At 37.4% G+C, this 27,614-nt stretch overlaps 2 protein-coding genes across 3 annotated transcripts in view; both read right to left on the minus strand.

The window, feature by feature from the left end:
- The window catches only part of IPO11 (importin 11), a 184,589-nt gene that overhangs the window by 51,577 nt on the left and 105,398 nt on the right, over nt 1–27,614 (minus strand). The window contains exon 21 of the mRNA XM_081825596.1: nt 23,141–23,262. Coding sequence (XP_081681722.1) covers nt 23,141–23,262 — 122 coding nt within the window. The remainder of the gene's footprint in view (nt 1–23,140; nt 23,263–27,614) is intronic.
- LRRC70 (leucine rich repeat containing 70) lies at nt 3,127–6,464 on the minus strand. 2 transcript variants are annotated; one of them, XM_081826821.1, is made up of 3 exons: nt 5,671–6,459; nt 4,498–5,172; nt 3,127–4,119 (listed from the first exon to the last, which is right to left on the minus strand). In XM_081826821.1, the coding sequence occupies exons 2-3, from the start codon at nt 5,159–5,161 to the stop codon at nt 3,266–3,268; spliced, it is 1,518 nt and encodes a 505-aa protein (XP_081682947.1). In that variant the 5' UTR covers nt 5,162–5,172; nt 5,671–6,459; the 3' UTR covers nt 3,127–3,265. The 2 variants fall into 2 exon arrangements, with proteins under 2 accessions (XP_081682947.1, XP_081682946.1); XM_081826820.1 differs by having other exon boundaries at nt 3,127–5,172; nt 5,671–6,464.

The raw sequence follows: 27,614 nt of genomic DNA on the forward strand, positions 1-27,614 counted from the left end.
TATTTGACAGAGAGAGACAGCAAGAGAGGGAACACAAGCAGGGAGAGTGGGAGAGGGAGAAGCAAGCTTCCCGCGGAGCAGAGAGCCCAATGCAGGGGCTCGATCCCAGGACCCTGGGATCATGACCTGAGCCTACATGGGCGCTTAACGACTGAGCCACTCAGGCGCCCATGAGCTAATATTTTTAAAAGGAAAAGCTGCTGACAGAAACTGGAATGAGTACCTAATGAATACCACCATGTACAACTGTAACTCCATATATAAAACAATATTAATAAGATTAAAGTTTTCTAGTTGAGCCTACATCAATCATCAATTTTAAGTTATACATAAAAACAAAAAAAATCTTGATAAAATTTCTAAATTACCTTCTTTGAATTTGGGGGGAGTTTTTTTGGTAAGGTCAAGATAAATACTTTGTTTATGGATATTTCCTAACTCCAAATAACCACCTATGCTGCTTCTAACATCTTCAAGAGGATGTGGTCTAGGTGGTGGGGAAGGGAGACATAGAAGAGTTTTCACCTTTCATTTTAAATATCTCTGTATTGTTTGAATTCTTTTTTCCAAAGAGCATGTACTTTTAGTAACTAAAGAAAAAACTTAATTGGAGTTGTGGGAGTTGTGTGGATACAACAACAACAGAAGTGTATTATTAAAAACATTTTCAAGGTGAAACAAACACCACACACCTATCCCTAATGAAACAAGTAATTTATGTAAGAATAGATTTATTTAAAATGTATTCAGGTTTTCTTCTAAAATCACAACCAAGGACAAAGCTTTAAACTAGGCAGGGAAAAGGAGAACAGTGAAAACTCTTGGGGTGGGGGTGGGAGGGAGTTGCGGCTTTAATTTCTCTGAAATTTCTAGGGTATCTCAAAACCACTCCTCCGCTCCTTTCTGCTTTTCCTCAATTGACTTACAGCAGTGGCTCTCCAACCATGTTCCCCAGACCAGCACTACCAGCAAACCTGTCCACACATACACCCAACAGGCCCCACTCCAGACCTACTGAATAAGGAACTCTGGGAGGGGTGGGGGGCAACAATCTGTATTTTAACAACCCCGGTGATTCTGAGTTTGAGCAGCACCATCTGAAGGTACGCCAGACAACCCAACCATTCCTATAATTACTTCAGGTCCACAACACAGACTCAGTAATTAGCACTTGGTTTAAACACTCCCAGACTGCTTTAGGCTAATTTCATATGGCAAGTATTAACTTTTATTTTTACTTTTTTTTTTAAAGATTTTATTTATTGGGCGCCTGGGTGGCTCAGTCGTTAGGCGTCTGCCTTCGGCTCAGGTCACGATCCCGGGATCCTGGGATCGAGCCCCGCATCGGGCTCCCTGCTCCGCGGGAAGCCTTCTTCCCCCTCTCCCACTCCCCCTGCTTGTGTTCCCTGTCTCGCCGTGTCTCGCTCTGTCAAATAAATAAATAAAATCTTAAAAAAAAAAAATTTTATTTATTTATTTGACAGAGAGAGAGAGACAGCGACAGCAGGAACACAAGCAGGGGGGAGTGGGAGAGGGAGAAGCAGGCTTCCTGCGGAGCAGGGAGCCCGATGCGGGGCTCGATCCCAGGACCCCAGGACCAGAACCCGAGCCGAAGGCAGACGCTTAATGACTGAGCCACCCAGGCGCCCCGGCAAGTATTAACTTTTAATAACAAAAAAGAAATTTGGGGGAAGAGGAAGGACAGCACATGAAATACATAATGCTCGAGGGAAAATTTTTAATACATATTCGTGACTCAGGTCCCTGTTAACAGATCAAGCATGGGCACTTCCTATATGCCCAATATTCTACAGAGTATAAATTTATGCTAATAGAGAAAAACATATATAGTTTCCATGGCTTGAATTACCATCTATCTACATTAAAGATTCCCAATCAAGGCTACTAACATCTCCTGGGGGCTCTTTGATCTTATTCTTCCTCACTTACCTGTCTTCCCAAATCATGACTCAAATGGTCAATGCTATTGTTAAGAGAGTATCATATACTTCCGGCGTACTATGCAAATGGAAGGTTACAAATTATTGACCTTTACCAGATAGAAATCTCCCCTAATCTTCTGCTTGTAGGATATTTCCACTTGGAGATCAGATGCGAATCTCAAATTCAATGTATCCAAAATTGAACTCATTATTTTGTCCCTACACATATCCCCAATCCTTTTGCTTCCTTTGCTCATTAAATGCAACAGAATGCCGCCTAAGCCAAACAATGGCCATCTTTGACATATCCCTCACCTGTCACCGCTTAGCCAATCACCAAGCTCCAGAATCCAACCATTCTCTCTGGCACAGGCCTCCGGTACCTCTGCCCTGGATTGGTGATTCAAATTCCTACCCAGTTAACTCTGCCTCTAGTCTCGTTGCTCCTTCCAGAAAGAAGGTACTCTGTAAACAGTAAATCTGATTATGTCATTCCAGTATTTAAAATCCTTCTGTGGCTCCCTGCTGCCCTAAGGAAAAATATGAAATTACAATATCCTTCTTCATCTGATCTCTCTCTCCAGCTGCAGACCTCACACTACCACTCATAACTCTGGTTATACTGAACGTTACTTCATAAAAAGCAGCATTCTCTCTCTTTCTTAGACTCCTATGATACGATGTTACCTCTACCTATTACTCAGCTCTCTTCATTTCTGTTTATCCTTCACGATCCAGTCTCAATGTCACTGTTCTCATAAAGCCACCTACCACTTCCACTTATGTTATACCCAGCAGCACCTCCAAGTGCAATACCTACCATCCCAGATGGAAACCATGTGTCTCCACGAGATTTCAAGCTCTACCAAGAATAGGAGCCATGCCTATGTTGTTCACAATTACCACCTACGCAGCAGCAATGCATGAAATTAAAAGCATGCGCCCTGGAGTCAGACAGACCTAAAAAGTATCACAAGCAAGAACCTGGCACAGTTTCTTAAGCTCACTTTCCCTAGGTTTCCTTACCTGTAAAACGTAAATAGTTACAAAGTTTTTTAAGGATAAATGTGATATATTAAGTATTTATTAGCATAGTGCTTAGTACACAGAAACATTAGCTAGTATTATTACTTAATATAGCACCTATCAAAGATATATGCTGAATGAATACAGTATTCATAAATTATTAAAAACATGTATTTATTAATGCTAAGCTCATATAATTCATTGTATTTCCAAATAAAGTTTATAATTCTTTAAGGAAGCTTCAGTTGAATTCGTCCATGGCACTGATGTTTTCCTGTAACTAACATTAAGTTGAATTATAAAGCAGAATGTTCAAAGAGAATCACCTGTGCCTCACTTCCAGGAACAATTTGTTTGTGAAGTTGCATCTGCTCCAAACCAGGGCTTTCTAAAGAATGTGGGGAAGTGTTACAAATTGAAGCAGTTACATTATACCTCGCTGACTGATAAAAGCTGTAGTATTCAAGTCTATTTTCCCCTGAGTTTTCGGGTGCCTTTAGTTTTTGTTTAAATTGAACAACTTTGTAGATCAAAAAAATGATTAAAACACAGGCTAAGATAAAAAAAGCTAGCAAAATGTCAAAAGCCTCATTCAACTTTTCAACTTCTTGTGTACAAATGAGAGACGTTTTCCCTGACACCGAAGCATCATCAATCGGTAGAGCACTGTTTTTTTCCAAGTTCAAGTTAACAGAAGAAGTAAGCTGTATTTGCACAGGTAACACTGCAGTAGCCTCTAATGGATTACCAAAGGTATTCTCTTGAAAAAATCTACTGGCAGGTGAAGTACGACTTCGTTCCCAGAAAGTAACGCTCTCAGTATTTTCCAAATGTTTCCCATTTGTGGTTACTTTATGCCAGGCCATCATTAACGCAGTAGTCTTGTGATGAATATGAAGAGATTTTATAGCCCAAGCTCTGGATACATTTGTCGAAGATGTAACACAATTTGTAAAGTCAGTCCACTTAATATAATGTAATGCTCTGCCACGCATGGATGGGGGATTCTGACAATAGATGTTTAGCGTAATGGCTGAAGATGCTAGCCAGTCGCGAAGGCCCAAGAGTTTGCAGTTACATTCCCAAGGATTAGAATTTGCCTGGAGATGAGTCAGTGAAGACAATGGCTTAAGGACCCTTGGATGTAAGTCTGTAAGATTATTAAATGACAGATTAAGGATCTTCAAAGATGCTCCCATATTTTCAAACGTATCATTATCAATGCTGATTATTCTGTTTCTATCTAACTTAAGGTAAATTAAATTCTTTAACAAGCTAAATGTGTCAGAATTTAAATTTTCTAAATTATTATGACTTAAGATCAAATGTTTAAGATTATTCATTCCACTAAACCCATCCCTAGCAACATTTTGAATTCTTGAATTTTTCAGGAGGAGATACTCCAAGTTGACAAGTCCTTTAAATGCAAAGGGCTGTATTGCTTCAATATGGTTATGAGACAAAGAAAGTCTTTTAAGGCTCTTAAGTACTTCAAAAGCATTTGACGGTACTTTTGTTAAATTATTACCTTCTAGATACAAGCAATCCAGCTGTCCAAGATGTTGAAAGCCTAAGTCTGATATCCTCAAAATTTTATTGTTTGATAAATCAAGTATCCGAAGAGCAATCATACCAAAAAAGGTACCACTCCCCAGGACAGTGAGGCGATTCCTTCGTAGGTTTAAGTACTGAACTGAAACTAAATCATTAAATACTCCTCTTGGAACAAAAGCTACTTGATTAGACTGTAAACATAAAGTACGAAGACTGGAAAGTCCCTCAAAGAGTCCAGGATCCAAGCGTTTTATAAAATTATTATTTAGATATAGAAAATACAGATGCCTCAGCTGAACAAAGGCTTTTGGATATACATACGCAATGCGAGAATTATCCAAATACAATGCTACAAGAGAATGAAGTCCTGTTAATTCACCCTCATTTATGTAAGATATGTTGTTTCCAGTCAGATACAGAAAAACTGTACTTTCAGGAAAATTCTTAGGAATCCTTGAAAGGCCTAAGTTACGGCAGTTAATATGTCTCCCAGTGTAGAGATGGCAAACAGACGAACATCCAAGAACCTCTTTATGGAATAAGAATAGAAGATAACAGGTAACAAGTAGAAAAAGTCGTAGGCAAGTCAGAGAAAAATGTAATCCACACATAGCCCTGTTCTTGGTTTTTCTGTTCATATCAGAATTGGCTATAAAAAAAGAAGGTAAAACTTTAAATCATCAATAAGTTCTCAAAATTAAAGTGCTATAATACTAAAAATTCCATATTCTTTTATTTTTATTAGTATCAGCCAACAATACTAAATATCATCAATTGTACTATGGTGATAGCATAATATTATAAAATGAGTTTGGAATGTGTTCTAGAATTAACACCTCCAGGCCATTAACCCACTGCTTGACAAAATGGTAATTCAAATTTAATGAACTGCAAAATAATACGTTGGCTAAAGCTAATTTAAAATATTACAATTGACAACAAAAGTGACAAATGATGAGGTAAGGATAATGGTCTTTGGATATAATATGTCCCTTTACCAAATTACAGTATCAATTAAGTAACATTATAATTTATGAAAGTACAAATTCACTACAAAAGAGCAATTAAACTCTAAACTATAGCTTTTCACAAAAGCAAATTATTTTTCATTTCAGTTAAAAGTTCATATTTAAATAAATAATCTTACCAAAACCAGGAAATTCATATTATTGACACTCGGCTGATTCAAGTAAAGGTTTTCTTTCTAAATCTGAAGAGCGACATTTCTAAACTCCATTTCTTTCTGTGGCACTGTTGACCTCCACCCCTCCACTTTTTTTTTTTTTTCTTCCTTTTTTTTAGTCACAGTTTGCTCAGGAAACACCACTCTTCACATTGGTTCCTCCACAGTCAATGTGTAAAACAGAGGTTGCCATGGATACAGGAAACTGAGAGACAGGAAGTAATTTTATCTGTGTTTCTAAAGTATTGTTGAAAGGAAATCTCAGGAACTTATTTTTTTCAGAAAGCAGTTAATCTGAGTGTTCCTAACACACATACCTAAACATCTGATAATTTAAAAAATAAGTATTTTTTAAAAGGAAATGTGAAAAATTTAAATATTCAGAATGAACAAACTGTAGCCATCAGCCAACAGATAGATATTGAATAGAAAAAGGTGAAATAAAAGATAAACAGAGTAATATAATTTGGGTCTTAAATGCATATAATATTTACATTGCTTTGAATACACATTACAGACTTTAACTTTGTTTTAGTCCTTAAAAAAAAGGTAGCAAAAACAAGAAATTTAGAATGGTGAACACGAATGTTGTTACACTAACCTCTCTGCTCTTCCTTTTTAACTTTTCAAAGAGAATTTTAGATATAAAAAATATTGAATATCACCAACTAGCACCTTAATTTATTAAGGTATATGCCTTGCACTGTAAAATGATATAAAGTTGCACACCAAATTACTGGCAAAGATTACCTTTGGCAAGAAAAGTTGGGGAGAGTGAAAGGGACCTGATGAAGGCACAGAAGGCAAGCTGAGGACAAAGCAGAAGCTGACACCCACAACCACCCCCCGCCATGGGATATATGTGACATTTCTCAGGCACTCCTGGCTGCCCTAAAGGAAAAACAAATAGTTAACTTGTAGAGATGACCATCCTGCAAGACCTGAGTCTCCCTCAGTTTACTTACAAAAGCCTTAGCAATAGCTTCCAGAAGGGAATGTAAATACAATTAAATGTCTTTATAACCTGCAGCCCATCGACAGATACTTGAAGTGGGCAGAGTGTAATGTTCCTCCAGGAAGTTCCCAACTATCTTCATGTAATGCCCTACTAGAGGGGTAAACAGCCTTAACTTGACAATGGCAAGGCCTCCAGTATCCTGTGAGTCTTCTTTAGCATATGAAAATTCTTTCTCGGAAACCTCCCTCTTTCCTTACCTCCCCCAACCCCATAGTATATAATCAGTCACCCATCACAACCCCGGTGCAGTAGCTCTTTCTGCCCATGGGTCCTGTCTCTCCCCCCGTCCCCCATGCTTTAAATAAACCACTATTTTGCACCAAAGACATATGAAGAATTCTTTCTTAGTCTTCGGCTCTGGACTCCACCCCACTGAACCTCACCTATATTCCAAAACCTCATCAGGACCCTTTAATGACTTTTCAACAAATGTACATCTGAAATAGTGTGAATCTTTTAAATAAAAATCCATCTGTGTATACTGTAATATTGAAGGGTAATGATTTAAAGAGCTAACTATAAATTGTTTATATTATATGTTGTTTAGTCATTACTTTTCAGAAAAGCTCAATGCTTAGACTAATTCTGACTTTGATTATTATTACTAATACTCTGATAATATACTTAAAATATCAGTAATGATAATATATAATTGTATAGTAACTCCCTCTTGTTATTAAAGCATCTTTTACATCAAGACAACAATTATTTCAGATAATATGAATTATTTCCATATTAAATATTTGGTAAAATACCCAGCACTTTCTATGATAATAAAAAATCAGAGGTGCATACTACATAACAGATCTTTATCAAAATGATTTACAATTTTCACAACTATCCTTTGTGGCCAACTACTGCTGTTGTTATTGAAAGAAGAAATTAGAAAATCACCACCAAAAAACCCCCATGACAGAGAAATGATATGAATTAGAGGTAAAGGGAGCCTGGGTGGCTTAGATGGTTAAGCGTCTGCCTTCGGTTCAGGTCATGATCCCAGCGTCCTGGGATCTGGTCCTGCATCGGGCTCCCTGCTCCTTGGGGAGCCTGCTTCTCCCTCTGCCTCCCTCTCTCTCTCATGAATAAATAAATAAAATCTTAAAAAAAATGAATTAGAGATAAAGATGGAATAAGAGCTAGGTTTCTCAAATCCATTTGTGTTTAGTGTTTTCTTTTTTTTTTTTTTAAAGATTTTATTTATTTATTTGAGAGAGAATGAGATAGAGAGCATGAGAGGGGGGAGGGTCAGAGGGAGAAGCAGACTCCCTGCCCAGCAGGGAGCCCGATGCGGGACTCGATCCCGGGACTCCAGGATCATGACCTGAGCCGAAGGCAGTCGCTTAACCAACTAAGCCACCCAGGCCCCCCTGTGTTTAGTGTTTTCAATAACAAAACATAATGAAGGATTTTTCAATTGTGTCATACAGCTTAGAGTTATGATGGGGTTCAGGACACCCCATCCCAAAATATAGCACCATGACATAGAGAACATACAAAACTGAAGGAATCTGAGACAAAGGCAGAAGTGTGAAGGACTCTCTCTGATCCCTCCCCTCCCTCCAGCCACACCCTCATACCACCTGCCCTTCACCCCTGAATAAGGTCATAAAAACTTCATGTGAGAGGTGCCCTCCACTATAGTGGGAGAAAAGGAGCATCCTTATTTCCGAAGACAAAGAAACTCCGAGAAGAATCCAAACAATGAGGCTTGCAAAATTTCCCCGTTTGCTACATTTATCTCATACCCTGTGCCCTACCCTATCTTTCCACGACTTTCCACTATGCCTCAAACCTAGCATAAAAACACACAGGTTTGGGGCACCCAGGTGGCTCAGTCAGTTAGGCATCTACATTTGGCTCAGGTCATGGTCCCAGGGTCCTGGGATCAGGTCCCACATCAGGCTCCCTACTCTGCGGGGAATCTGCTTCACCCTCTGCTACCTCCCCTCACTCCCCACCTAGCTTGTGCTCTCTTGCGCATGCTCTCTCTCTCAAATAACTAAATAAAATCTTTAAATACACACACACACAGAAGTTTAACAATCCCCTTTGGTTCTTCACTTCCTTTTGAGGGCTCCCATGTCAGATAAAACTTAACAATAAATTTACATGCTTTTCTCCTGTTAATCTTGACTTTGTCAGTTTAATTTTCAGACCCAGTTAGAGACCCCAAAAAAGTCAAGGAAAACTTTTCCCTCCTCTATAGTTTGGAAGAACTCGTCAACAACAAAATAAAATTTAGAGGAAAAACTACAAGGTGGTAAGATCAGAACATTAATTAATTTTGTCCTCTATTCCAGAAATATCCAAAGCAGACAAAAATATTTATTAAAATCTCAAAAATAAAATTTTTAGTAAATTACACTAAATAAAAGTGACAGAATAAAATAGTTTTTCTCCTATTGTGAAAGCTGAGGTAAACTAAAGCACCTACAACAAACAATAAATCTAAACCCAGTATCCAGAACAACAAAGTTCAGCCTTTCTGTTCACAGGGTTCATAAGGGTTGCTGCTGTTACAGACAGTGATCACTGCTACAGAACTCAGAAATCAAGACCTCAAAAAAGGGTGATACGGGAACAGAATTCAGAGACCTCCTGAACTTACTGGCTATGAGCACATCACAGATTAGTGGCACAACTGGCCACTCAAGGTTTAGTTTAGAACCCAAGTTTCCCAGCTTCCCGCTGCACTGACTGGAAGGCATATGTCTCCATGGTTTAGCTACTACCATTTCACAGCCAATTCACATTATTTAGGTAATTTAAAACTATCTCATTATCTTGTCAATTCTCTAACATGTTTGGTGAAATCTTCATATGACTTCCAAGGCACAATAATGTTCCCCGATCTGAACTGTGACATTTTGATTTTGCTCTAGAATAATACATCAAAATGGTTCTTCATATCCCTTTACTGAGTCCTACTAATTTTCATTAGAACTATTTCTGAACACGACACTCAGCCTCCTAAAAGAGCTTCCTCCTTTTTTTCCCCCAGGAAACTGACTCACTGAATTATTTTTTTCTCTCTCTTCTTATGGAACCTTCATTAACACAGATTTCAAATAATCTCATAGTTCAGGTATCAATACCAATCTATTTTCTTTTCCATTCAGAAATTCCATGACAAGAGAATGCATAAATCAAAAAATTATTCTATTACCACCTTTTCAATATATATCCCCTATATTATTATTTTTTAAAGATTTTATTTATTTATTTGACAGAGTAACAGCGAGAGAGGGAACACAAGCAGGGGGAGTGGGAGAGGGAGAAGCAGGCTTCCTGCTGAGCAGGGAGCCCGATGCGGGGCTCGATCCCAGGACCCTGGGATCACGACCTGAGCTGAAGGCAGACGCTTAACGACTGAGCCACCCAGGCACCCCATATACCCCCTATATTATTTAGATGTACAGCATCTACATATAAACCAACCAAGACAGGTTTACATAGAAAGAACAGTTTACAATAGTGCTTAGTGATCTTATGAATCTTAAGAATTACTTGTAGATCCTAAAATCAAGAGAATCAAAATCTGAAATGGTGTTTACAATTAAAAATATTCCGGTAACAATAAAAAAAACATATATTTTTGCTCAATGTAGGAAGAAATTTTAACGAAGAGCAGTATCTCAATACAGATTGATTATCAGTTGCAAGGAAAAAGAACAGTAACTACACAGTGGCACAAACACCTTCACGAGAATTAACACCATTAATGAGAAGCAGGTGTACACCATGTGCCACTGGATGTGGTATTTCAAGAAGGACAGCATCAATCACTTAGGTAATATTCCAACAATGTATATGTATAACCACAATCTAATCAATAGAAATCATCAGACAGGGTGCCTGGGTGGCTCAGTTGGTTAAGCGACTGCCTTCGGCTCAGGTCATGGTCCCAGAGTCCTGGGATCGAGTCCCGCATCGGGCTCCTGGCTCAGTGGGGAGCCTGCTTCTCCTTCTGACCCTCTCCCCTGTCATGCTGTTTCTCTCTCTCTCTCTCTAATAAATAAATAAAATCTTTAAAAAAAAATTATCAGACACATCACAAATGAGGAATATTCTATTCTGGGCAAAGAAAGGGAGGGAGAGAAACAAAGAAAAGGGCTGTATTCTTCAAAATTGTTAGTCATAAGAAATAAAAACTCAGGAAATAATACAGAGTAAAAGAGACTACAAAGACATGACAACTAGAGGCAATACCTAATACTAGACTGAAGCATTTAGGAGTAAAAGGTCATAATCTATTCAACTTACATGCAAATAATTCAGGAAATAAAGCATCAAGTGTGTTGTGTGTGCGTGTATAATGCATGTATACACACATAATGGGGGGGGAGGGGCACAAACTAACAACATCCAGATTATCATGCTCATGAAACTAGAGATTGGTGGGGGAGACAGTTAGCTTAAAAGCACTAAACACCCAAATGTCCTTCAATGGCTAAAGGTGATACATTCATACGATGGAATACTACTCAGCAAAAACAAAAACATCAACATTCTAATGACACACACAACAGCTTAGGCAAATATAAAAGGCATTATGCTGCCTGAGAAGGCCGGTGTCAAAAAGTTCTACACTGCCTGATTCCATTTATATAACATCCTCAAAAAGACACAATTAGAGTGAAAGAAAAGAGATTGGTGGGAGCCAACAGCTGGGAGTCAGGGAAGAATGGGATTCCTAAGGTATATCGCACAAGGGAGTGTCCTCAGGTGATGAAGCTATTCACCTGTGTTCTGACTGTGGTGACGGTCATACAATCTACACACACGAAAATTTATATTAATGTATAACCTCCCCTAAAATCAATTTTACTCTATGTAAATTTAACAAAGTTTAAAAAGAGTCCTCATATTTTAAAACACAAGCAAATATTTGTGGCTAAAAAATAAAATACATATAAAAAACTACTAGACCAAATCTTGTTTGATTTACAATCATGATCAATTTTATTTATTTTTTTAATTTTATTATGTTATGTTAGTCACCATGCAATACATCATTAGTTTTTGATGTGGTGATCCACGATCCACTGTTTTCGTATAACACCCAGGGCTCCATGTAGTACGTGCCCTCCTTAATACCCACCACTGGGCTAACCAATCCCCCCTGCCCCCTCCCCTCTAAAACCCTGTTTGTTTCTCAGAGTCCATAGTCTCTCATGGTTCATCTCTCCCTCCAATTCCCCGCCCCCTCATTTTTCCCTTCCTTCTCCTAGTGTCCTCCATGCTATTCCTTATGTTCCACAAATAAGTGAAACCATATGATAATTGACTTTCTCTGCTTGACTTATTTCACTTAGCATAATCTCCTCCAGTCCCATCCATGTTGATGTAAGTTGGGTATTCATCCTTTCTGATGGCTGAGTAATATTCCATTGTATATATGGGCCACATCTTCTTTATCCATTCATCTGTTGAAGGGCATCTCGGCTCTTTCCACAGTTTGGCTATTGTGGACACTGCTGCTATGAACATTGGGGTGCATATGGCCCTTCTTTTCACTACACATGATCAGTTTTATAAAGGAAAAACAGTGTTCTGCAGCTACGGGAAAAGCATGTCAGTTTATAAAATCTGTCAAGATTCTGAGGCACAAAAAGCTTAGCATGTTCCAAAGAGAGAGAACAGCCAGCATGGTTGGGAGAGAATGACTGAGAGAGACGAGGGCGGAATAGGGCTTGAGAGGTAAGCCAAAAGGCAAACCCCGACTAGTTGTCCCATGGAGGCCACTAAAGGGTTTTGAACTAGAAGAGGAATAAGATCATTTTTGCTTTTAAAACATGGCTGGCATCTTCTCTGTGGAATATGGCTTGGAGCACATCAGAAGAGATGAGGAAAGAGCAGTGGAGGAGGCTAATGCAACAGTCCAGGAAGAAGAATAAGACAGCTTATACGAAGATAGTAGAAATGGAGGGAATGGATTTGAGATATACTTAGAGGTGTAGTCAACAGCTCTGGTGATGGATTAAACGTGGACGGTGAGAGGTCATGTTGTCAAAGACAATTTCCAAGTTTCTGACATGAATAACTGGGTGTTCAGAAGTATCCAAGACTGAGAAGAGCACAGTGCATTGGTTATCTTACCTTCATCAAATATATCCAGTTCAGACACATTACTGAGAGCCTACATGTGTCAAACATTGTGCTAGACTCTAAGGATACTAAAGATAAAATCTGCTCCCTGATCTCAAGGAACTCAAGATGTTCTGTGAGAGAATAAATGTTCAGTCGACATACTCATTATAATAATATCCCGACCATGCAGGGTATTCTAGAAGCAAGTACCCTATGTCCAGTGTTAAGTAGAGGAAAAAAAAATCTTTACATTATCATCATCACAGCTAGAACTTATATACTGAGCATAAGTACTTTACATGTATTATGTCACTTAATACAGAGAACAATCCAACAGTGTAGCTCTATTTTATAAATGAGGGTAGAGATATGTTAAATACCTTGCTCAAGGTCACGTGGTGAATTCAGGAGCCAGGATTCGTATCTACCCAGTGTGGTTCAGAGCCTGAACATTAAGCTTTTCACTATATGCCCTCAACACATGGGTCCAACCTCCAAAAAGCCCAGAAGATAAGAGACATAAAAAGCACAGAAGCAGAGCAAGCAATACATGAAAATGAGTTTATGATGCAGTCCAAAAATTTCAAGAAGGCAGATATCACTCTAGGCAGAGAAATTGGAAGGAGTTTGACAAACGAAAAAATAGAAGACAAATAAAAAATGTCCATGGATGGCAAAAATTGCAGGTAAGGCAACAAAACTGGGGCCCTTTTACCACCCAGAATTCTACCTGCTTTCTCCAGTTTCCCTTCAACCTACAGCCTTACTCCAAATCTTTTTCCTGGATCTATTATAAATCTGAGGATTTAAGGGCTCCATCACTGATTAATGTTTTGTCTTGTTTTTGTTTTTTTTTTTAAGATTTTATTTATTTATTTGACAGAGAGAGACACAGTCAGAGAGGGAACACAAGCAGGGGGAGTGGGAGAGGGAGAAGCAGGCTTCCTGCTGAGCAGGGAGCCCGATGCGGGGCTCGATCCCAGGACTCTGGGATCATGACCTGAGCTGAAGGCAGACGCTTAATGACTGAGCCACCCAGGCACCCTCACTGATGAATGTTAACAAGAGTAGCACAAGCTGCTGTCTGGCTGCACATTTCACTGATTATTTTAAATGTTTGGCAAATACGAACTGAGGGTCAACTTTACATAACCACTCTGTACAGATGAGTCAATGGAAGCTTCTTCCTGGGCTGAAATACCTGCCAATTCCAGAAAGGTGAAACGGAGCAACAGTAGTAATGAATGAATAAGAATAATGAACAGAGTGAGCATCGGCAGGCATGCACAAGGTATCTGCATGAAACACATGCAGGGAGATGGTGTCTTTCTTCAAGTGTTGGCATGGGTCACATTTGGATAGTCTGAATGGGAGACAGCCTCTGAGTAAATGAAGGAGAGCCTCAGGAAAGCCTCAATTGGTACCTTCACACACTTGGTCAAAATAATTGACAGCAGTAACATTAACAGTAGCAGGTATTAATAGATAATAGTACAGCAATAATAGAAAGATTAATATTCAATCATTTACCATTTAACACTCCAATGCATTCAACACTTTAATGGGCATTGCATATATATTCTCCAATTTAGTCTCAAAATAACCCAAAGAGGGGCGCCTGGGTGGCTCAGTCGGTTAAGTGTCTGCCTTCAGCTCAGGTCTGTAAGATGACTGCCACCTTATGAAAAGTTCATCAGAAGCATTTATCTAATTCGTAGATGGGGCAGTGGTCCTAGATGTGAGGAACACATTGAGAGTATAGTCCCATATTCAGAAGTATTCAGGAACTTTTCTTAGCAGTTAGGACGGGAGACAGAAGACAAAAATAGTTGCTCTAAGATGCAAGGGCATACTGAATAATATGTCCCAGAGGTGCAGTGGAATGTATCATCAAAGCACAGCAGGGTGCTTAGCACACAACAGGAATTATTAAAATATTGCTGAATGTTGGTTGTATCAGTACCGCAGGCTGTATATTAGGACAGGAATGTAGGAGCATTTAGGTTCTGCCATGTTTCAAGAGTAAAGTGAATCTTTATCGGAAATGAAAACCAAAATGGACGATTTCCATTCAAATTCTAAGGTAAGGGATAGAAACACTTTCAAACACCTAAAAAGGGTGGAACTTTTTGGGGAAAGGGGAAGAAGTGAGATTTCAAAGCACTGACAGAAAAACAAACTGATGTTCAGCTTAAAAAAAAAGTTTTATAAAGGATTATAACCTTTCAGTAAAAAAAAAAAAAAAAAATCACCAAGCCCAGGATTAGTAATTTACCTCTTTTTTCACAAAACTGTTTTGTATACAAACCCCCCCCCCAAAAAAAACTGTTTTGTATACAGATAAAGACAGTAAACCTGCAATTATGGCCCCAATTGTTCATCTTCCTAAACCACCCTGTGTCCTCCAGCTTCTGTTAGATTAAAGCTAACAAAATTCAGTATATGAATATTAACCAGCTCAAAAGTAGGTATGTTATTCAATTTGTGTTTGGGAAGAAAACCAGCCTGTAAATTCACAGCAAGAACCAAAAAAATACATATGCACAGCCTAGTCAAAAAATAAAATCATTAAAAGCTTCATCACAGAGGGATTTTCCCCAGTTGTACTGAATGATCATAACCAATAATTACTACCAACTACATTAGATTACATACAAAGGAAAACATTCATAATCCAAATATTAGTTTTTGAAAAGCTAAGGGTATCTCTCCTATTTGTAAACCATATATTCAAAGGGAAGATGGAAAGCAGAGCCTCAACAGCTGAGGCTCTGAAACTTCCAAGTACTCTTAGACATGTTTTATTCCCCTTATCTAATAAGGAGAGAGAGGTATATAGTCACCATTCAATATATCCTATAACGACTGTTCCTTTTATGGTTGACTCTGGCATAATAAAATTTCTTAACAACTTTCCCAATGATACCTCACTGTCCCTTTCCGCAAGTTACTACATAATGAGATTATATAAACTGTTAGAAATCAGTTCAAGTCAATCTTGAGGAAAAAAGTAGCAACAATAAGAGCAACCATCACAAAACTAAAACCCTAGACTGTAAGTTTCACGAAGGCAAGGACTGCATCCTTTTTGCTCCTTCCCAGTAACCTGTCTAACATTCCACGGACATTCAGGTCAGTATTTGATGGAAAGGGGCAGAGAATGATCATTCAGCTAAGGGGTAGGGTAATCACTAAGGGTGCTTTCTGCCACTCTGACTCTGAACTTAGAATACTGTAGGGCACACTGAAATAGTTTGGCCCAAGGCTGGATCATCTTGTCTATAAACCGCACACAAGAAGTAGAGGAAAAGTATGTTTTCCATCAGGCAGTCTTCTCAGACTGTCTTCTCCTATGTGGACTCTAGAGCAAACACAAGAATCTGACATGGACTAGCACAGCTTTTCAGAAGCAACAAAGACAATGTAACTTTAACTGGTAATTTGACTTCCAGTAACAGCTCAACCTACTAATGGAAATCCATTCATAAAATGAGATCTACACAATGTATGAGAATCTGTTGTTTAAAATTACCCATCTCTCAAAATGAACGAATGAGTACATAAATACATAAAATTACCCACTGCTCTAATCTACTAATAGAATTGGTAATACATTAGTAACTGAGACTTTGATTAATCAGTTTGGAATCAGTCTTGAAGACTCTCGTCTTTTTTGAATTGAAGCAGATAATTAGTATAAGCAAATGTGTCCACTAATAGCTTTTCATTTCAAAATTAACTATCATTACAATGGAAACAATAAATGACACAAAAGGATTTATTTAGTGTTTGCTGAATGCCTGAAGAACTTATTTATACTTTATTTGTATATCCTGTGCATAATTTTTATTTGTAGCATTTCAGAACAATATAAATTGTCTTATTCATTACAGTAAACTGATTTTCAGAGACTAAGTGACTTCCCAAGCATTAGAACAAAAATGGAATTCCAGATCCCACAATCTCACACTACCTCTTTTCTCAACTTACAAAAACAGATTTGATGCTCAGATGACTACTGTAAATTTTAAAAATACATCCTTTCAAAGTAAATACATCAAAATTCATTCCATACCTCTTTTTTGAGAAAGGGTATTAACAGGCAGGTATGCAAAATTTATACATACAACTAACTGAACAGATTAAAAGTACGCCTAAAGTAGCCCCATTCAAAAAACTCCTAATTTGCAACAATACTACAAATCAGAGTATCTAAAAAATTCTCCTTTTTAAGGCTGCTAAATGTGAAAATGTTTTATGGTGTGTTAATATGACAAAACTGAAAAATGATCTGTTTCCTACCTCAAGTAGTACTTTATACAGTGACCAAAAAGTATGCTATACTTCCTCCCAGGACTGACAAACTGAGAGATCAAATTAGCTAAATTTTTCAGGCACAAACATTCTTTAGAAGTTCAGAAAAATGTTACTTAGTTGGGAGAAAAAACAGCACACTATTACAGTATAAGTAATAAATTCATTCTTCATTCATTCATTAAACTTACTGTGGACCTACTAAGGTGTTAAGCATGGTGCTAAGAACAAAAGTTGGTTAATACTTGGTGTATTAATCATGCCTCCTTATTTTCTGTATGCTGATGGTTTGACAGATGCGGCCTTAATGACCCTGGACAGACTGCCCTTCCCAGGGCTACCCAGTTCAGAGAGACAGTAAATGACTGCCTTACTGCATAAATTACACATGCAAACCGACTGATCCAGAGACCATACCCAACTACCTCTTTCATGAGGCTCTAACACTCAGGGCCACTATCCCCCTGCCCTAATCACCGTAGGGCCAGGTAACAGACAACTCGCAACAGTGCCTACACCATACAGCCTACTGAATTATTTAAACTAGCCAATCCTAAACCTCCTTACCCTTGCTTTCCCATTCCTTCCCAAGGAAACCACAATAAAGGCTCATGCCCACATTGTCCCCTTACTCCTTCTGTCTCCAGACCAACCCTGGTATTTCCTTTTGGTTCTGTGTGATGAGGCATGCATCCTCCTCTTGGGAACTGTGAATTATAAAATATCTTTCAACGGCAATTGTCCCCCGATCTGAGGGCCTCACCATATCTGAATAATAATAAAACCTAAATTTTAAAGCACTCAGGACCAACTAATGATGCATTCATATTTTAATGTCTACTGAACAAATATATGAATAAATAAGCAAAGACTGAAGGCTGGCAACAAGGAGGCAAGCAAACACTAGACCAAAATTTAAAGACCTGAATCCTAGCATTTCCAATATGTGACACATTGGGCAGCAGCAAAATGGATTAGAGTAACTTCCCCACGAGACAATGAGTAGATTATCTTAAACGGTATTGTTAGATGGAAACCAATAATTGTATAATTCATCACAGAGAATAAAACTGACTCTACCTTGAAGGCCCCGTCTTTCGAGGATGCATGTTCTACTCTCCACCCTTACTACTCTCAAGCCCTTGCTCTAATGCCTTGAGCTGGGGGCGGGGGTATGGTGAGTGAATGAAGACTACAAAAGAGTACATGCTTCCTTCCGGAAGTGATGAAAATGCTCTAAAATCAACTGTGGTGATGGCTGCATGACTGCGAATATTCTAAATACTACTGAGTTGTACACTTTATGTGGATGAAATGTATGGTCTATGAATTACATCTCAATAAAGCTGTTACCACACACGATGTTTCTAAGGCATTTTTCTTGTGAAAGACTAAAAAAATTGAGAACCAATTTTTACTATAGAAAAGCTACTAAAATCTGTGGTCAAATATTTACAGATAAAAGAAAATATTATAAAATACTAAAGAATACATGACCTAGAAGTAAAAAATGCTTCCTATTTTAAGGGATAAAAATGAAAGCCTATCATGGTTTTTTTTGTTTTTTTTTTTTAATTTTTTAAGTAATCTCTACATCCAACGTGGGGCTCAAACTCACGACCCTGAGATCAACAGTCACATGCTCTTCTGACTGAGCCAGCCAGGTACCCCAAAAGTCTATCATATTAAATATTCATTTAAAAATGGTCAGTTTAAACCAAGCATAACTCAGGTAAAACAACATGTCTACATTTTAAAAATTATAAACTGCCTTTTATTTAACTATGTTTAAACTATACCAAAACACTACTCTTTGGAACCTGTTATCTTGATAGGACTAGTCTAACATTCTAAATGTTGTAAAATGATTTATCTTAGAAATTTCTTAAATAATAATAAATTTCCAAGTGGGGATATTACATATGCTAATTTTGAGATAAATAAGAATTATGGAGAGGTACCAAGTGTCCAATCCAAGCAGGTTTGGTAATTCTGATACTCCAGGAGTTTATTATAAAAGGCAATTTCTCCCGGAATGCAAGCTGTCATATCTAAAAACCATACTGCTTTGCCAGTCTCTTTTTTCATTATTCAACTAGCTTATGTTAAATATGCCCCATCAGTGGCATCCTTAAATTTAAAAATAAAAGTCAAAGCCAAAATGCTCACAACACTTGCTCTCTAAGAATACTTATTCACATCTGAAATTCTTAGAACTGCATTATAAAATTGTGTCTTTGAAGTTGGAGGATGAATTGGTATTTTAGAGAAGAGAGTCAAAGTAAAGTTTAATTATTCTCATTCTCATCTCCAAATCACAGTTTTATTTAACCTATGCCTTTGGAGGAAAACATTAAAAGACGTATATATAAATAATGTTATGGGCATATAAAAATCAGTTGAAGAAACTATTCTTCCCTCTATGTTTAAATACAGATCCTAAGAAAGGGAGAATATTCAAACCTGGAATTATTCCAGCTAAAGAGAGGAACAGTAAAACAAAAAGGACAAAATACAGTTGCAGCACTGAACAAGTTAAAAAAAAAAAAAAGACTGCACTATGTTAAGAAGGTGAGCAAGAAGATATTAACAAGAATGTGCATAGCAGATATCAACAAAATCATGAATCCTTAAGTTGGTGATAATTCAGAATACTGTAAAACATCAAGCACAAAATGACATTCCTTAGAACATATGCGGTTAACACACATTTTAAAAATAAATTAATGAATAGGTGTACAGATACTCAATATACCTGAAAATGTACTGAATTAAAAATGAGTGCATGTACACATAGTGACTTATGCTCTCAGAACTCTGCACTGCAGTAAATGGATGAGTAGGTGAGAAAGGAAGAAAGGGATGAAAGCAAGACAGCTAACCTCATCTATCCAGTCAGTCTGACCTTACATACGTAAACTCATGTAATCTTCACAACGGTCTCATCAGAACATCTGTACATTTTAAAAACAAGGAAACTTAGGCACAGTAACACAAGAACATGGTCATCGTCATCAGCAAGTCACCAGTGGCACTGGGATTTCAGAGTGGTTCTGAAGTCTAGAGTTTTTATCAAATTTCTGAACAGAACTAGAGGATTAGGGTAAAGGAGAGTTTAATAGTTTCTCAAATGCTCATTCTTTACAGCAGTGATTCTAAACTGGAGGTAAGTTCTACTGGCATCCACAGGCCAGAGGGCAGAGGTGCTGCCAAGTATCCTACAAGGTGCAAGATAGTTCTCCAAAACAAATAATCATCTGGGGGCATCTGGGTGGCTCAGGCAGGTAAGTGTCTGACTCCTGATATCGGCGAAGATCATGATCTCAGGGTCCTGAGATCGAGCCCCTTGTCGTGCTCCGTCCACACTGGGCATGGAGCCTGGTAAGATTCTCTCTCTCCCTCTGCTCCTCCCCCTGCCCCACCTCTAAAAAAAGAAAAACCAAAAAAGAGGCGCCTGGGTGGCTCAGTCAGTTAAGTGTCCAACTCTTAACTCCGGCTCAGGTCATGATCTCTGGGTCCTGGGATCAAACCCCACGTGGGGCTTCCTGCTCAGCAGGGAGTCTGCTTGAGGATTCTCTTCTTCTCTCCCCAATAAATCTTAAAAAAAAGAACAACCAAAACCCCAAATAATCATCTGGCCCAAAATATCACTAGTACTATAGTTGAGAAACCATGCTTTGGAATGGTGTATTTTTGCTTGAAAATCTGTTATAATAAAAGAAGAAAATAACATTTCCCAATTTAGATGATTAAAAAAATCACCATCAACATTATTCACTAGATCTGCTTTTTTCAGGCAAGGAAAATGTTACACTGCAATGTCTAAAAGAAATGCAGGAACAGAAAATTACTATTACATGGGAGATTAACCAGGTATTATTACTGGAGACGCAGAAAGGGGAAAATTTTCCCAAACTCCAAAAACTACATAGTTTAAGTAGAGGAAAAGTAATAAAAGAAAACAATAAAACTGCTGACCTAAATTTCCACATTACCTTCCACTAGACAATGTGAATATAAATCTCCGTAAGTTCTATCATGGGCCAGTGACAATGTGGCAAACTTACACAGCAATTAAGTTTTTTGTTTGTTTTGCAGATCATTACATTTTCTGTATCTATCAATGTTTCTTTAGTCACTAATCCGACTATAAAGTTAAATAATTATTCTTTAAAATTCTATTACTACATTATTCAAGACTTTCTTGGTACCCTTAAAATGACATGAATTCATTAGTGCCCAAAAGATTTTCCAATACTTACTTCATTTTAAAAACAAGATCCGATCTTCCAATCACAACTATCTTCTCCCAACTTTGCAATCTGAAATCTTAATATTTAAGAGAACTCCAAGTCTTATTAAAGTTCTGCCCCTCAATTTAGACAGAATGACATGAGCCCCTCCTCACTCCCGTCTATTCTTGACTTAAAGAAACATTGTATTTTCCTTAGAAGAGCCGACTATTTTGGCCACTTATATATAAAACGTATTTTTTGACCACACACTTATATAAAATTAAAGCAAAACAGTTGTCTCATAAAAAATGTAAAACAAATATACTTTAGATACAATTAGATATCCTTCTTCAACTAATGTGTGTCATTCCTAATTTACCCTCGGTAATTTCAGTACTTTACATTAAAGAAAATCCTAAGGTGCTTTTCTAACCTTAGTATTTTTTTTCCATTCATTAATTTATTCCACAAATGTTTACATAGTGCTGGCTACTGCCAAAGACCACATTTTTTAACATTTCCATTTTAAAGGCCTGAATAATCTCAAGTCACTATTTATCCATGAAGAAAAGGAAACAACAATAAAATACAGGTAGCTAAAATTTGGTTTTCAAAAATTAATAAAATACCACTCGATTTCACAGTTAGGAAAAATATATTGATCTTGCGCATGTCCACCTCAGAAAGGGCACCACCTGGTAGTTAAAAAAGAGCAAACCCTGGCATTCAGTTGCCCCAGGTCAAAATATGCCCTATGTCATGCCACATGCCACACACTAGGCAAGTTAGTTTACATTTTTAAGTTATTTCTTTGCTCTATAAAAAGAAAATAATCATGCCTATACCTCAGGACTATATTAAAAACTGAATGAGAAATAAATGTTAAACATGTACCAAAATATAAAGACATACAGTACGTGCTCAGTAATCAGTATCTATTATTATGGTGTTAGGACAAAACAATTACCTATGTGTTTAATTCAAACTATTATATTAGAAATAAATAATACCTACATTTTTAACAAGGATTTCTAAAGCTAAACTGGATTTATTTCACTAATTTATCATTAGGATTGATGTGTTTGAAAGTTCCCTAAGACAAAATGATCTAGTTTATTCTTCTACAAAATCAAGTCTTAAGACCTGCTTTTACGCCTTTAAACTTAAAAGTACCAAAAAAAAAAAAAAAAAAAAGCAGATAATGCAAAACTCCCAAAGACAGGGGTAAAAATAAAGAAAATAGATATTTGCATATAACGTCCAAAGCGAAGCATTTTGCATTTGCTTTATGGAAATGAGAATTTTAACAAAGTTTGTAAACTATAATAAAATGACTTCAATGATGTAACGAGAAAAAAGTACTTGCAAGTTTTTTTGGAGATAATCCAAAATAAAAAACTAATGAATTATGTAACATTCTTTTGAATTACTAGGAGGACACTTTTTATGAAGTGCTACTGACATATTATTACATATTCATCTTATATTTAAAAAGGACCTAAAATAAGTCTAGTAAAATCTGATTACAAAAAAATGAGAATTCAGACAAAAATTAAATTATTAAATGAATATGACCAAGTTGAACTGCAGTGCCTACCACCCCCATTCACATCTTTTTAGATCCAGACCAACACCCACCCCAGCATTATCTACTAACAAAATGAGCACACATATACATAAAATACTGCCCAGCAACATGCAGCAATACCAATGGCCAAAAACGGTGATAATATTTTGATGCTTTAAAGAAACAAATTCTTAAAAAACATTTCCTCACCTATTATCAGATGGCAGAAGAGAAAGCAAAGCCAAAGCTGAAAGTTTTCTTCTTTCAGGCTGCGTAATGTTGTCCATGCGATCAACCCACATTTCAATCATATTTCCCAAAAGCTGGTCCATCTGAAAAAAGAGCAAGAGGCATCTCAAAATATATGAAATGCTATTTACTTGTGGATAAGTACTGTTAAAGTCTAGAGGCTCATAAGGCATGGTTAAAGTTCAATTCCAATAAACTACAAAATTGAAATACAAGAAATTGGGGCAAGCCTTGAGCTGGAAAGGAATAATTTGAGCAAAACCAGAAAATGACTCTAATTAATCTTGGGAGCCAGTTTATTCTGAGAGCTAGAGACTGTTCAAAACCAGTATATAGCCAATGAGTGATTTTAGTAATTTCATTTAATAAATCACCAATCCAATACATTCTTCCGGGTACACTAAAAAAGTACATGCATTTTTCAAAACTGTCAACTTGTACTCAGGTAATAGTTATTTCGTTGGATGATTAGATATTTAAATGTTAAGGTGTAATTTGCTGGACTGATTTGTTGCTACTTTCAGAGGAAAGGGCAGGTTACAACCTCAACGTACATAATTTCAAAAAAAAAATAAGTCAGTTTCTAGGACATTATATACTATATTAAAAAAAAATGAACATAAGGGGTGCCTGGGTGGCTCAGTCGGTTAAGTGTCTGCCTTCAGCTCAGGTCATGATCTCAGGGTCCTGAGACTGAGCCCCACATTGGGCTCCCTGCTCAGCGGGGAGTCTGCTTCTCCCTCCTCCTCTGCTTGCACACTCTCACTCACACTCTCTAATAAATAAATAAAATCTCTATAAAAAAAAAGAAAAATAAATCAATCATAATACGGAAGTAGAAAGTGTGCTGGTTAATTGTACTTACCAACTTAGCTAGGCTAAGGTGTCCAGTTTTATGGTCAAATACTAGTCTAGATGTTGCTGTGAAAGCATTTTGTCGATATGATTAACATGTACCAAGAGTTGACTTTAAAGAAAAGAGATTACCCTACATAATGTGGGTTGGGCTTCAATCAGGTGAATTTTGCCTTATGACCAAAAATTAAGGTTTCCCAGAAAAGAAGAAATCCTGCCTCAAGACTGTAACACAGAAATCCCGTTTAAGTTTCCAGGCTTCGCTAAAAAATTAGAACTTGCCAGTCCCATAATAATTTGTGCCAATTCCTTAAAATCACTCCCTCCCTCCCCACCATTCTTGTATCTCTCATATTCTCTTTCTTTCTCATCTTTGTGTGTAGGGGCATGTGATGTGTGTACATGCACACACACCCAATAGATTCTATTTTTTCTGGAGAACCTTGACTGATACACTCAGAATCTAGAAAGTAAAACACAACCAACTGTACTGATCATACAGACTGAAAGTCTATTGTGAATCTCAGGGTTTGCCTCATAAACACTTTTCCACTTACAGCACCTTTCAAAAAAAGCATTTAATATCAAAATCTCTACCTCATGGATTTTGGTAACTTAAAATCAATCTTAAGTTCCCACACTCTTCTACTTTTATGCCTCTACATATTTTCCAAGAAATACTTCAACATTTTTTAAAAGTAATAAAACAGTCAAGGACAGGTGCCTGGGTAGCTCAGCTGGTTAAGCACCCCACTCTTGATTTCTGCTCAGGTCATGATCTCAGGGTCATGGGATTGAGCTCCACAACAGGACGGGCTTCACACTCAGTGGGGAGTCTGCTTCTCTCCCTCTTCCTCTGCCCCTCGCCCTGCTCCCACATGCACTCTTTCTATATAAAATAAATAAGTCAGTCAATCTTAAAAAACATAAAAATAAACAGTCAAGGGAACACTAATTAGTTCAAGACAGTTATTTATATCTGAGCTCTGCAAACTGTGTGCTACATCCTAAGATGCCACAATGAACTCACAGAATATTTACAATTACTCAGAGAAACACAGAAATATTGGTCAGATACTGCAAAAAATGTTCCTTGTGATGACTTCCTATCTTTACAAAGTACTACCCAGAAATCCAGGTAAAACAAAAAGTGAAGGTGGAGGAGTCCAAACTGATTCTGAAGTTAAGAGAATCTGAGTGGTGCTCAATAGGCACATATATTCCATTAGTGAGTATTTGTGGATATTTAAGAATGAAATAAAGATATTCTTTCTTTAGACTTTTGTGTATTATTTTTCAATAACTACTAAGTTATTAGGACAAAAGTACGTACTAAACTGTCTGGACCCAACCACTTAATAGAAGGAACTATTAGATATTTTTATTTCTTTTGGCCTATGAGCACTGTGAAAATATTACAAACACACTAAGGGAACCATGAAACACTACCATTCAGTAACTTCTGATATATACCACGAGTCTTCAATTCACATATAATTTGGAAACAAATGGTAGAGATGTTCTCCAGACTTACTGCAATTATTATCTAGTAAGCAAGATTTTAAAAACAAACCATTACCCATTATAAAAGCAAATATCAAGTTATCATTAAAATGTAATATATTCAACTAAAGCTACAATAACGTACCTGGTTAGAATAAAGATTCAACAGCATAGACAGGTATCTCTATTGTCTATTTTTATTTATAACTTATTTATTTCTTTCATTATAAAAATACTTAATAACATCACAGAACAGTGAATTTGTGGGGACTTTAATTAAACAAGCAATCAGAACACAGGGATCAGCAAGCCTTTTCTGTAAAGGGACAGTTAAGTAGATATTTAAGGCTTTGTGTGCCATATGTTCTCAGATGCAACTATTCAACTTCCAACATCAGTCATAAACAACATGTAAAAAATGGACACGGATGTGTCCCAGTACAAAACTTTGGATAACTTTCATGTATCAGGAAATCCTATTATTTTTTCAACCAATAAGAAACATAATAACCCTTCTTTATTCACAGACTTGAAAAAACAAGCAGTAGACTGGATCCGGCCCATAGGCCATACGTAGTCTGCTGACCCTGGGGAGCACATGAACAGAGCCAGAACAAGGATAAAACAAAAAAAGGTGTGTAAGGTACAAAATGTAAGGAGGTGCTCATTCTCAGCAACTCACTTGTCTCACCCAAATCTGGCCCTGATGATAAATACACAGTTCCCAATACCACAAGAACACCTAGAAAGACCTAACTAAAACTTGGGAGACTAAGGCAAAGTTACCCAGAGGAGTTGAGCTTTAAGGTAAAATAGAACAAGATGAGGAATCAAGTTAAAGAAGGTGAGAGATTGGTAGGGAGTGTTTGTGGGACAGGGAATGAAAAGCCTGTATGCAAGGCCTCTGGAGCAAGAGGAAGACAGGTGCTCTCAAGAAACTGAAAAATGTTCTGTGTGGTGAATGCCTGATCAATGAGCTCCAGAAGCGGCTAAAGGAGTCAAGAACCAGATTACAGTAGGTGTTTGTAGGCAAACCTACATTAGAGAGGTTAGACTTACTGCTCGATCTAAAAGAAATCTCAGAACTGAGGAGGTTTGCAACAAGGAAGTGATAAAACGCTATGTATATAATTAGAAAACTCAACATGGTTGCTCTGAAGTAAACGTTCAGTAAAGTCTGAAAATTCTAAACAGGACAAATGGAACAAATGTTTTGTACAAAGATAAACCAGTAATATTACCTAAATTACTCAGCTACATTTTTATGACATCTTTATAATTATTTACCGTGGAAGCATATAGACATTATGAAAACAATCTTAGTACTGAAAATATGCATTTGCTGGACCCCCCTGAAAGCCCACTACAATGAAAGTAAAGAAATATAAAAAGCAAAGGAATAATCCCATAGGGTCTATAAAGAAGAGAAACTACACTGGGTAAAGATGGCAACAGTGTTTGGAGGATGGCAGGTGGACAAAAGAATGTTAAGTGACTGGGCAGAAGAGAAAAGCCTGAAACCAAGCTGCCTGCCAGGGGAATGACAATCTAAGATAAGCAGCTTTGGTTCTCAGAACCCTGCAATCCCCAGACCACAAAGAAGGCAGACGTGAGGCACAGAGCTCCAAAACAGGAAAACTGACTGAGAATCTGTATAAGAACAACTAGAACCTTGTAGATCCCCTTTCCCACTCCCACATAAACTCAGATGATTTAAATGAAAATCTAGATCCTGAATGGTGAGACACCCTCATTGGAAAAGCCCTCTCCCCTACCCTGAGTTCCACAACAGTTGTTCATACCTGAAGAGAGGCTACCCCGCAGGATAAAAAGGGAAAAAAAGGGCCTACAAATACTTTGATTTTCTAGTAAATTTCCCTATAACAAACCATGATTCTTCAATACCCCAAGGCTCTAAGCTCTCAATTAGGTGATCAGTCTAAAAAATTTTCATTATTCATTCAATATAAACAAGCAACTCTCAAACACTCCGAATAACAAATGCTTAGAGGACAAACCTTTCTAACGGTGACCGCTGCAATGAGTCCAGCTCCTCTCCCAAAGATAGAAAATCACT

The sequence above is a fragment of the Leptonychotes weddellii genome, chromosome 7, assembly GCF_054177405.1.
Source record: "Leptonychotes weddellii isolate Sample4059 chromosome 7, ASM5417740v2, whole genome shotgun sequence".
Taxonomy (NCBI): Eukaryota; Metazoa; Chordata; class Mammalia; order Carnivora; family Phocidae; genus Leptonychotes; species Leptonychotes weddellii.